A 13,058-nucleotide genomic window follows, 5' to 3' on the forward strand; every position below is an offset into this window, starting at 1 on the left:
AAAGCTGCAGACACAGCTCTGCTCTCTTCTGTGTCCCAGGTGCATTTACGGTTCCTGAACGCAGCATGGAGCCGCTCCAGGCTGCTGCCACGCTGCGATCGTGGAAATGTGCAGTTCTTAGAGTCAGAACATTAAATCTGGGCTTATATTGATTTCTGGATGATATCACGTCACACTGGTAAGAACTGTGGGACGTTCACACAGCTCTGGTCTCAGAGCACACAGTCAAACTTTGAACATCTTTAATTCTGTTATATTGTCTGTAAACTGTAAATGTATCTGTTTTTACAACTCACAGCTGACTCATGAATAGTCAGCGTGAGCATCTCTGCTCTCCTCCCACTCGATGATTAATAACCTTCAGTTTTGTTTTTGCACTGCAAAGATGGGACACAAGTTCTGGAAAGCTGGACTAACATGTGACCTGCACCGCTCTCGCTCCGTTCAGATCTTTCATTTTAGTGGCGATGCCAAACAACAACACTTATTCCTCACATCGCGGGGAATCATTTGTGGACTGCAGTCCTGCAGGGTTTGAAGGTGAGATTTTGGGTGGAGTTCTCCTTTAAAAGCGAGCAGAATTCCCCTCTGAGGCGTGCTTGTTCTCCCCACCCTCTCTGCACGTTGTACTGTGGTGGGGTCAGATTATTGTGCAGCAGGGTGTGTGTGTGTGTGTGTGTGTGTGTGTGTGTTGGCTGAGTCATGATCGTTCCAGCTGGGAGGGTCTGACTCTGAGAGGCAGCGCAGAGGAAACTGAATCACAGACACACTAAACTCTGCGAGCTGGAAACATGCAGCTGTTCAGACCTCTGATTGGTTCCTCCAGACGAGCATGACAGCGCCCCCTTTAGGGTCATTTCTAGAGCACGCAGCTGATGTACAAAGATTTTCTTTCACCGCTAAAAGAAACAGGCGTGACTCGAGTTGCTCTCGTGTGCATTTTTGGTTCAAATGCTCCAAATAATTCCCTGAAAGCAGACGAAGCAGCTGGAACAGATGTTACTGTTCATGTTACTAAAAATGGAGAACGTATTATTGCAGCTCTTAATCTTAAGTACAAGAATGTTAAAGGTTATTACAGAAACAAATATATTATAAATGTAAGATGGTTCACAGACTGACGTCAGTATTTAGAGCTGCAAAGACAAACTCTGGGAGGAGAACGCCGTTGGCGGCGTCGCTGCCGAGTCGTTTTTAATCGCGTGAGTCGGCTTAACTTATCGCTAATCAAATCCGAGTGAAACACAAAACTCGATTAGCTCCACTGCATCTAAAAACTGCAGGAACTCTTAGCCACAGGAACTTAGCCAAATCAGAAACTCCACAGTGCTGTGGTTCAGGAGCTCCACCCGGCTGGAAAGTCCTGATCTTGATCTGAAATAAAATACGTTTTTATTGGTGAATCGTTGAATAATCATAGTTTTAAGGAATGCAAACAGTAAAACTGGACACTTGATTATTATCAGGATGTCCTAAAAACTCGCTGAAAAGCCTTCAGCTAATCCAAAATGCTGCAGCAAGAGTCCTGACAGGGACTAGAAAGAGAGAGCAGATTTCTCCTGTTTTGGCTTCCCTTCATTGGCTTCCTGTTAAATCCAGAATTCAAAATCCTGCTCCTCACATACAAGGTCTTAAATAATCAGGCCCCATCTTATCTTAATGACCTTGTAGTACCATATCACCCTATTAGAGCACTTCGCTCTCGCTCTGCAGGCCTACTTGTTGTTCCTAGAGTATTTAAAAGTAGAATGGGAGGCAGAGCCTTCAGTTTTCAGGCCCCTCTTCTGTGGAACCAGCTTCCAGTTTGGATCCAGGAGACAGACACTATCTCTACTTTCAAGATTAGGCTTCAAACTTTCCTTTTTGCTAAAGCATATAGTTAGGGCTGGACCAGGTGACCCTGAATCCTCCCTTAGTTATGCTGCAATAGACGTAGGCTGCCGGGGATTCCCATGATGCATTGAGTTTTTCCTTTCCAGTCACCTTTCTCACTCACTATGTGTTAATAGACCTCTCTGCACTGAATCATATCTGTTATTAGAGCTGGGCGATATAAGATTTTTTCATATCACGATATGTTTTTTCATTTCAGGCGATAACGATATATATCACGATATAAGCCAAATAACTATATTTGTAAGATTTAAATGTGCCGTTGCTCACAAGTAAAATGTGAAATAATCAGCAGCTTGTTTTAATTAAAAAATTTATTTCCCATAATAAGTTCAACAGGGTAGATGTACTTAAGGAACATGAGACTTCAGTTTCAGATAAATAACGGCAAATATTGCAAACTACACAAAAGGCAGCCGCTAAAGTGTTTAAGTTTCAAAATAGAACAAACAAAACAGACTAAATTGTCAATTCCACTTAGAAACAAAATATTAATTCTAAAAATAAATCTTAGTTTGTTTTACAGAAGAACAGACAAACTTGACTAACTTTTGTCAATATCAAATAAACTGAGAACTAAAAGGAAATTCTCAATCTCTCCTTGTTGTATAGCTTAGCTTTTCAAACAGTTTTAACAGTTACTTTAGTCTGACAAAAGCCGAATGACGAATCAGCGCTTTCAGTCAGAGATTGAGCATGCACCGCTTTATTGTATTTCCAGACTTGCTTTCGGCACAATTTACAGTGCGCGCTACTCTGTTTTTTGTCAGACTTGAAATAGCCGAAATACCTTCACACTACGGAACTTCTGTGGCCCTTCCGTTCGACAAGCTCTCCGGCATTGGAACCATCATCTGTTTTTTCTTCGGTAACCTTCGCTCACGCTCTCGGTTGATTTTTCTCTAGTCGGCAAACTCATTTCCTTCATTACCCGGGCTGCACGGCTGCAAAAACAGATACACATGTGCGCCTTGGCGCTTGTGCTGTACGTAACAAGTCACGTGACGTGACGCTGCGGCTGTGATTGGTTCGGCTCTGCGCTACTTAATTTGGATTGGCTGTTCTTATTTTTCTTTTTTTCTTTTTTTTTTTTTTTAAGAGGACAAGAGAGATGAGGCCTATCGCAATAGTTTAATTTTTCTATCGAGAAAAAGTTATTTCGCAATACATATCGTTATCGTTTTATCGCCCAGCTCTATCTGTTATTAATCTCTGTCTCTCTTCCACAGCATGTCTTTATCCTGTTTTCCTTCTCTCACCCCAACCAATCACAGCAGATGGCCCCGCCCCTCCCTGAGCCTGGTTCTGCCGGAGGTTTCTTCCTGTTAAAAGGGAGTTTTTCCTTCCCACTGTCGCCAAAGTGCTTGCTCATAGGGGGTCATATGATTGTTGGGTTTTTCTCTGTATTATTGTAGGGTCTACTGTACAATATAAAGCACCTTGAGGCGACTGTTGTTGTGATTTGATGCTGTATAAATAAAACAGAATTGAATTGAATTTCTGTGATTTTGGTCCTGCATGGGTCCCCTCGTCTCCCTCTGTGTCCTGCAGTCTCTCTGCATTTGTGAGTTTAACCCATCAGCCTGCACAGCTGAGGTTCACAAGGTCGTCCCTGCAGGTCATCGACCTCGGCTCGCTCTCCTCTGGCAGGTAGTTTGGGCGCCCCAGAGACGCTAAGACCTCTGCGATTGGTTTTGCTAAATTTGCTCCTTGTGTTTTTTTTGCCCCTCGATGCTAATTGGATTCTCCCGTGCTTAGACTCACCGTCGCCTGTCGGCTCAGCCGCTCACCTTCAGCACTTTGAGCCACGCTCAGTCTGCCTTCACCATCACTCCTCTGTCTGCCCGCTCGACTCACTCCGAGCTTTCAGCCAGAAACAAGTGCGAGTTAAACAAAGGAACATATCATGGAGCTCTTTACATAACAGCAGCATTAATGACCCCATCGGACACTCCGGTGGGACAGCTCTGTTCCTCTGGCCACTGCTTGAGAAACATGATGTCTTGCTATCTGCAGACACAAAGGAGAGGCAGTCACCTGATTATGACTCCATATGTAACCTCATGTCCACACAGTGATGATGATGTTCCTACTGACTAACTTACAGGGCATTTAAGGGGAGGTCTGCAAACTCCTGAAACGAAACCAAAACAATCTCAGCAAACTCGAGACGACGCAGCCGCGGACCGGTGACACGTACAGCTGTGCCCGCCCTCTCAGCCTGCTGATAATCAGCCCTCCTGTGTCCGTGTGTCTGAACACATACATGTGTTTTAATACTTTCACTGCTGTGATTGTTTGAACAGTTTTTATTCAAAGTACATTTCTGTTCCACAAACCTAATTATAACCTCATCCTCCCCTCGCTGTGTTTTTCAGCCTCTCTCGCCCTCTCTCACCATCTGTTACCACCCTCCCTCCTTGACAGATTTCTCCCTCTTCGCCCCTAAAACTTGCTCTCCATGCAGTGAGGTCATGTCTCTCGCCCGGCCTCCAGATGATGTCAGAGCTGCAGAAACTCTGGGCGAGGCCGAGAGCTGCCGACCACAACAGAGCAGGAAGAAAGGCAGAAAAACAAGGAGGAGGAGTGAAACAGCGAGGAGAAAGCTGAGGCCTGGTTTAAGTCGAGTGTCGAGATGTCAGGAAGACACAGGAGAAGCACGACGTCAGGCGCCGCCAACAACAGCCAAACAGAAACAAGAAGGCCAGAGTTGAACTTTGTTCCAGTTCTGTGAAACCCGAAGAATGGCTCACGTGAAGGAAAGCAGGACTGATGCTACAGGTGTTTGATGTTCTCTGAGCCACAGCCGCCACCGCGTTACACAACATCCACAATGTTGCAACATCTGCTGAAAAGATCCTCCCTCAGAGGGAGCGATCACCCCGAGTAAAAGGAAGTAAAAGGCTGACTGTGGGGGAGCCGGGTGGAAACGGTCTGGGGCTACTTTGTGAACCATGTTAAATGGAAGTTCTTCCTCCCCACCATCACCATATGCAGTTTATATGGGACCATGTGATCACTGGAGATCACAGCTGTAAGGTCTTCACCTCGCAGCACGAAGCAACTTAAGATGATTGTTGCTGTGAATCTGTGCCGAGCTAGGACAGAGACAAACCCACAGCTGGAGCTATGGGCAGAGCACCACTGATGATGGTTTTACTGGTCAGAGCTGATGGTCTGGGGTCCTAAACTCTACATTTGCTCCTGGCTGGGTGGGGTTGGGGGGGGTGGGGGTTCCAACAGGAAATGATTTCAGAACTTCTCTCAGCAGCGCAGGAAGTGTCCGTCCTCTAACAACGCTCTTTCCCCAACTTCCCCTTCTTCCCTCCTGCAGTCAGGTCTCAGCGTGCCCTACAGGAAGCTTCTGGTGAAAACGATCCACGCTGCGCCTTCCTTCCTCTCTGAAACAGTCATAACGTCTCAGAAGTTGGACTGAAACTGAGATGGAGAAGGTAAAGCCACGAATTCCTGCTGCTCGTCTGCAGAATAAACTCAGCAGCTCTGCCGTCACTCTGTGTGGAACGCTCAAGTTTGAGGGTTTCCGATCAGGTCAAACAAACTTTATCCAGCATTATCAATAAAGCTACAAACGCTTTTCTCAATCAATCACTGTCACTGTAAATGATCAAGGTGATCTATTCTGATAGCTGATGGTTCTGTCTGCAACACAAAACAACACACTTCACCAGCCTCCTCACAAACACGTGCGACTAACACACAAAGGTCAAGAAAAACAGTTACCTGCTAGCTAACATGAATCATCCAACATCGGCTCAGACGAGTGTGCAGTGCGTCAGTGTACCCATCGAACACAGTCCCAGTCCAAGCATGCAAGCAAACCCAGCGAGTCACGACTTTGCTCACTGCTCCCACTCGCTGGATGAAGTTTACAGACGCACAGTTAAACAAAGCCTGGCTAACATGTAGCGTGTCCTCCATAAATAAAGACTTTTCCAGAGTCTTCAATGATTACTGTAATCAGCTGTTTCTCAGAGGAGTCTCGTGGCCTGCAGATGCACTCCACGCCCTCCACAGTGGACTTCAGTCTCAGTGAGTTTAGTGGAGATTCTGGTCCGAGCCTACAATTAGCAGGAAGCTCTATGGTCGCTGGCTGAAGTCCACGATGGTGGACAATGCTCACCTGAGGACGAGATCGTCTCTGTGGGAACTGACTGTAGACAGCATCGGCCTCTCAGGACAGTAATATTCAAAAATGTCCACATATCATTTTTCTGGCTCTGAGTGGATCTCTGTGGGAGGACTGCACATGTAAGTCCACGCAGAGAAAAAGGCAATCAGGCAGCATTAGCTCAGCTGAAAGATTTTATCACCTGAAGAACAACATGTTGTATTTGTGCAGCTGATTTCTGTGTGCAGGAAGGACCCTGTAACCTGTCCAAGTAACGTCAGTGTGGAAACACTTTCTCTTTCTTTCAAACTGTGCTGACACTTCCACCCCCACAGCCCGGCCACGTCTGCACCGGCTGGAGATAATCTAGTGCCGTCCAACACAAAGACTTCATGTTTGATGTTTGACAACAGAAATATTACAAATGAGGACTGGTGAATACAGAAAAAGTGAAAACTATGATTTAAAATCTCATCATCTTATGTTTTCAGCTGTCTCTGTACTCATAACACTGCTGTACATGCAGTTTGTGGAGGCGGAGCTTCAGGCCCGTTTCCCATGAGCTGCTACGCCCTTCATGTCGTGCCCAAAATACTCGCATCAGGTAACCGCGATAACAGATGGGAGGGTTAAATCCGCTTTGTTTTCTCAAATAAGGAAGGGAAGTGTGTGTTTGAATGTGTTTCCCACCCATCCCAAATATCCAGTTCCAGCTGGAAACCAGACTGAGCTCAGGACCACTGCACCAACACAGATACACCACCCAAACAGCAGCACCGCCTCAAAAAGACATTTTCATCCTACCCGGAAAGCTTCCGCGAGGCTCCGTCTCCGCCCGTCCACCAGAACGAAGGGGCGAGTTTTTGCCAGCAGCGGGCGTTGGCGTCTGTCCACACCTGAGAACAAAGACAGACAGTGAACTCCAGTGAGCTACTGGGAGAACTGGGAACACGGGGTTCCAGACAGAGGCTACACTATCATGTTGTTTCTATAGCTAGTTTTATACTTGCTAATTATTAACAATTCATCTGAGAACCAAGTGCGTGCTGTCTGACAGCCAATCAGAGGCCGTCACCCTGTCTGGACGCTCCGTTTGGAGCTGTCGTGTTGCTCACGCAGGCTGGAGGGAAAGTCGTGATCACGCTGCAGCAGGTTACAGAGAGGCAGTCCGATCAGCTACCACGGCAACACGCCAGGTATTAAATTAGAAAGAGGTCAAAGGTTACACCCGTTTGTACTACTGTCTATGTAAGCACCCTCATTAGCATACACTGTCCTCTAGTCTCTGCTTAGACATGTGATGTCATGAGGACCAAGGCTGCAACTATTTTTAGAAATGACTGTTAAAGCAGAGACGCTGTTACGTTTGCTGATGTTTGTTAATAACGTGCGGCTCCTGGTCACTCAGAGCAGCTAAAGACATTTGGCAGACCGCTGCATGGACAGAGGACAGGGCGCACACACAGACACGGCGATCATTTCACAAACAAAGCTGACACTAGCGCTGTGCAGTTACTCAGGTTTTAATGGAAATTTTAGGCTTCCAGTGATTAATAAGGTAACGGAGATAAAAAGATCACGTTTATGTCAATGTTCTTGTTTTTCTTTAATTTTGCCGTCTGTAAAAAGTCCAAATTTACAACAAGCCAACCTGTTTCATGTTTAGTTCACATTTATTTTTAACTTTGATATTTATGTAATTAATTAATCAGCTACTCTCTTTTTTTTAAGTTAGCCCAGACTTGTGAAAACTAGTGGATCAACAGTGATCAAAGATAAGAGTGATTGTAAGTTTTTGCCATATTCCAGCACAAATGTCTCCATCTTATACGAGCAGGGACACTGTGGCGTGTGGAGTGTACATCATCGTGATGGACGCGACTCTGGAACATCTGGAGTTTAATGTGTAAATAATCTTCCTATTTTCTTTATGGTGTGAAAAAAAAGTGCTACTGACAAAGAAATAAAAATGAATTTCTTTTATAAATCTGTAAATTATAATAAAACTATGTGACAGCATCAAAGTCAGACAGAATAATTCAACTTTAGAAGGCACAAAGCAGCCTTTTCTCAGCTCCTACGGTGGCAGGTCACAGGTTTGAGTCTGTCACACAGTCTTCCAAAACTCAACAAAAATGCTTCCAAGTAGGTCCGCCTTCAAGATGTGTTGTTATGACAACGATGGCAACAACACCAAGAATTCCCAGATTGATCCAAATGGTCAACAGTTTAATCCAGACGAAGGGTTAAACCACCTGCGGAGAACTGGGACCACCACCATCACCTCGCTCCCCACGAGGTCCTCACTCCCCACGAGGTCCTCACTCCACAGGTTAAAAACTCACACCGGTCCCCACAGAGACATATTTATAAACACAATTATACACATGAACAGGCTGAAAACTGAAACAATCCCTTACTAAATGTTTTAATGAAATATTTTGTGCAACATTTTCTGGCTGTAGGGCACATTTTTTCTCTTTTACTGAATTATTTTTTTAAACCTCTATTTTGGGTTTTTCCTGATGTAAAAACTGACATTTTGGGGGGACGACTATGCACATAACCAATACAAAGCCTTTATATTATATTACTTTGCATAGCTAAATACATTGTTTCCTGTTTTTTGATCAACTTAAAAAAAGCTACTTAATACATAAATAAATAAAACTAAAAAATATTTTAAAATATTAAATTAATATTAATTTTTTTTTCAATCCCAGTGATTTTCCTTTTGTCACGCAGACCTCTTGGGTTTTGGACATTAAAATGTTCAAATTTTAATTTTAAAATTTCATACTACAAGTTAATTTAAGTAGAGCTTTATTATGATTATTTTTCTCATCATTGTGTACATATTTCTAATGGGGTTCATTTATTTTTGTTTTATTTTTTTTTAAAAAATAAGATGAGAAGACCAGACTAAGCGATTTTTGGATGAATTACATCTTTACTTTTTAAGCTCCCGGTGTATTCCTGAATGATGGTCGGCCCCATCAGTCGGTTATCGTTACCTGTCACCGTGGCTGTCAGACTGTCGGTACCGTCCGTCTGTCCGTCCAGAGGCAGACTCCCCACATCCTGCGGTGCGTTCAGGGACCGGCAGACGATGAACGCAGCACGGCCGCTGAGCAGTAGCAGCAGCAGCGGCGGCAGCAGCCCGGCAGTCCCGCTCATCCTCTCTGCGTCACCGGCAACCAGCAACAGGTTGCCGCTGTCTGATGTGTGTGTGTGTGAGGCAACCCCGTCCCGCTCCCGTTACCTCACCGTGTCCGAGCACTGGGAGAGGCTCCGCTGAAACTCCATGGCGCTTCTTTTCTATGTAACACCTACACAAAGCGGCGTGTGCTGTCCCGAACCCCGGGCGGGGGAGTGTCCGTTACTGTCGGTAATGTAGCGGGAAATCACTGCTCTGGTTCGGACCGTTATCTGCGCAGCTCCAGCCAAACATGTCCTACAGTCCCGGACTGAGCGCCAGCCCCGAGGGGGACCCCGCAAGCTCCTCCGGCTCGGGCCGTTTGTTTCCGGACAACTCGACTCGTTTAGAGGCCTGAAGCTGCTCATTAACACGGCGCTCCGGGCCGCCCGTGTTTATACTGGGACCGACGGTGACGTCAGCAGGCTGGCCGAGGAGACCGGAAATACAGCGAGAGACCCTTCAAAATAAAACAACGTAAACCTTAATCTCCGTGTTGTAGCTATTATATAATAATTATTATAGTACAATTACTAGAAAATGCTGGATATTTTATGAAACGATTTAGCTCTTTGACGAGGAAATTGTAATATTTCTTATCAAATGCTTAATATTCAAATTCATAAAAGTCACAATATTCATTATTTCTGCATTTTTGTGCGATGGGAGAAAAAAGGATTAATTGGAAAATTTGTAAGTATTGCCTTTTTTAATACAAATAAAAATAAAAAGATTCAGATTAAATAATCGAAATAATGAAAATTATTTTTAAAGAATTGCTCAGATGAAAGTTTCATGGTTATAAAAACTTACCTTTTGTTTTAATGACCAAGATAAAATTTCATTGAAAATATTTCTCGCGGTAGTAAGTAATGGAAGAAAATTACCTTGTTAAATGTAAAAAGACGTTTTTATGTTTTTATGTCAAAAATCCCCCGAAAGAAATAAAGAAAAATGATGGAAGGAAAATTAATTAATTATTTAATTTAAAAATCAAATCAAATAAATAAAAACATTTTTCTGTATTTTGCCTGTGGCAGTATTGTGAAAAGATGTATTCTGTCATTATGTTTGCTCATCACATTCATTAGAGTTCTGTGAAAATTTAACTTTGATAAAAACAAACAAACAAGAGAGTTGCCTTTATTTGTTGTTATAACAAGCAGTATTGTTGTATAAATCTACCTGATATTAGTGTATCATAAATTGGCTAAAATAACAGATAGAAAGGAAATTACAGAAAAATCGCTTGCTCTCAATTAGGCTTTTACTTTGAAAATTCTGACTGAAAGCGGTATTTGCCCTTCTGAAAAGCCTTTACACTTTACAGACCAATAAATTGTCTTACACTAATTTTTTAAAGACTTCCCACAACTTTCAACCCAAACCTCATCCTGACATTTATGATTTCCTGTGTGGGAACGTCAGCAGGCAGCAAAGTAAGACGGTGAAAAAATAAACCCCCAAAACATCCATAAAAAAAAAGGTTTTTAAAAAACTACACACACACACAGATGATAATTCTTCAGTGGATTTGAACCCCTCCTGTCGCCTGTTTGATGTGACCATCTGCAGCTGTTGGCAGGTTGATGCCACGTACAGACACCAGAAGAAAACCAAAGACCAAAGATGTTTCCCTTTGTCTAGTTTACTCTTTCAGTTAACTGACTTTTTTTTTTTTTTTAGTTTTACTTGCTGCAGCCAGAGGAGAGAGGAAAGAGGAGCGTATGGAATTTGTCATTTTATTTTCTAATCTGCTTCATGAATAAGAAAACATGACAGACATGTTTGTTAGAAGGACTAATGTGAGTTTGAAACCAGCGTTACTGGTGTTCCTGTGGTCCACATGGAGGCTGACAGCTGAATAATTAGCGGGTTCAGGAGGATTATGGGTCACTGGGGTCAGAAACAGTTCAGGGAGCGCCTCAGAGGAGCACCGCTGTAAACTGATCCAGAGTCAGATTGAAACTGTGAGCGAACGCGGTACGTGCCGCTGCTGCTGCAGAGGATCAGCTGCTTACATAACTCCTCTGTGCATACGGCGAGTAATCAGATCATGTGATCACACACAGTGCTGTATATCAAATGTACTGACTGTACAGTTTAGTTAATGACTGATTGTTCCAAGAAGAACACAGTGAGCTGCTTGAATAACTATCGTCCAGTTGCTTTAACACCCATAATTGCCAAATGTTTCGAACAGCTCATCATGTCACACATTAAAGCTGCCATCCCTGCAGACCTCGATCCACACCAGTTTGCATACAGGGCAAACAGGTCGACAGAGGATGCCATAATAACAGCTCTTCACACAGCCCTCACACACCTGGACTGTAGTAACACCTATGTGAGAATGCTGTTTGTGGACTTCAGCTCTGCCTTCAATACAGTTCAACCCCACAAACTGGTTAATAAACTAAGCAACTTAGGACTCAGCAGCTCACTGTGCAGCTGGATACTGGACTTCCTGAGCAACAGACCCCAGAACGTAAGAATGGGAGAGCACACCTCCTCCACCCTCATTCTGAATGTGGGTGTCCCACAGGGGTGTGTCCTCAGTCCCCTCTTATACTCACTTTTCACCCATGACTGTTCACCAATCCACACCAGTAACACCATTATAAAAATGCTGATGACACCACTGTCATAGGACTGATCGACAACAACGATGATTCAGCCTACAGAGAGGAGGTTCAGCATCTGAAGCAATGGTGTGACGACAACAACCTGCATCTGAACACAGCCAAGACCAAGGAGATGGTAATCGACTTCAGAAGAACAAGGCGATCTGAGCACTCTACCCTCTACATTGATGGGGAGGAGGTAGGAAGGGTAGAAAGCTTTAAGTTCCTCGGAGTCCACATCTCGGCCGACCTTACCTGGTCCACAAACATCTCCCACCAGGTAGGGAAAGCACAACAAAGGCTGTACTTCCTCAGGAAACTGCGTCAGGAAATTACCCCAAAGACTGGTAGTAAACTTCTACCACTCCACCATTGAGAGCCTTCTGACTTACTGCTGCACACTCTGGTTCAACTGCTGCACCGCGGAGGACAAGAGGAAACTGCAGCGGGTGGTGAGGGCTGCAGAGCGGGCAATTGGCACTTCACTAATTCCCCTCAGAGACATCTATACTGGCAGACTTCAGCAGAAAGCCAGCATCACCATCAAAGACCCCTCGCACCCTGGACACTCACTTTCCCCCCCCTTCCCTCTGGTAAACGCTACAGGTCCATCAGGTCGAAGACAAACAGACTCAACAGAAGTTTTTACCCACAGGCTGTCAAACATGCCCTACCTCCACCCTGATTGGAGGATAACTGCACTGCCAACACTCATGGACATTACACCTTATTTATAAATCGTATTTCTGTTTATACTTCAATGAAACCAACATCCTACCTCTTTAAACTGTATTTATTATAACATTATTTAGTATAGTTCCAACAGCACCCCCCCCCCACTCAATGTGCAATATCACTAATCACACTGCACCTCTCAATGCACCTGCTAGTTAGATGGTGTGTATGTGTATGTATATAGATGTAAGCGTGTATGTGGAAATATGTGTGTGTGTGTGTGTATGTACGGATGCATATATGTATATATACATATATGCGTGTATGTTTGCAGGTGTATGTGTAACTTGTACATATCTTTCTTGTGTAAATGTAAATTTGTCTGTTATTGTGTAAATACTTACGGTATTGTGTACTTCACACACACGGAGAGATGCCAAACTGCCTTTCACTGTTCTTGTAACAGTGACAATAAAAAAAAAAAAAAGCTAAGCTAAGCTATTCTGTCAGCTCAGTTTGACCACATTGATGGTTTAACTGG

At 44.0% G+C, this 13,058-nt stretch overlaps 1 protein-coding gene across 1 annotated transcript in view; it reads right to left on the reverse strand.

The window, feature by feature from the left end:
* Nucleotides 1-9,676, reverse strand: part of adam15 (ADAM metallopeptidase domain 15) — a 30,102-nt gene extending 20,426 nt beyond the window's left edge. Inside the window, exons 1-2 of the mRNA XM_019364271.2 lie at nt 9,037-9,676; nt 6,827-6,918 (exon numbers count right to left, since the gene is read on the reverse strand). Coding sequence (XP_019219816.1) covers nt 6,827-6,918; nt 9,037-9,199 — 255 coding nt within the window. The 5' untranslated portion in view covers nt 9,200-9,676. The remainder of the gene's footprint in view (nt 1-6,826; nt 6,919-9,036) is intronic.
* Between the last annotated feature and the right edge of the window lie 3,382 nt (nt 9,677-13,058).

The sequence above is a fragment of the Oreochromis niloticus genome, linkage group LG11, assembly GCF_001858045.2.
Source record: "Oreochromis niloticus isolate F11D_XX linkage group LG11, O_niloticus_UMD_NMBU, whole genome shotgun sequence".
NCBI lineage: Eukaryota > Metazoa > Chordata > Actinopteri > Cichliformes > Cichlidae > Oreochromis > Oreochromis niloticus.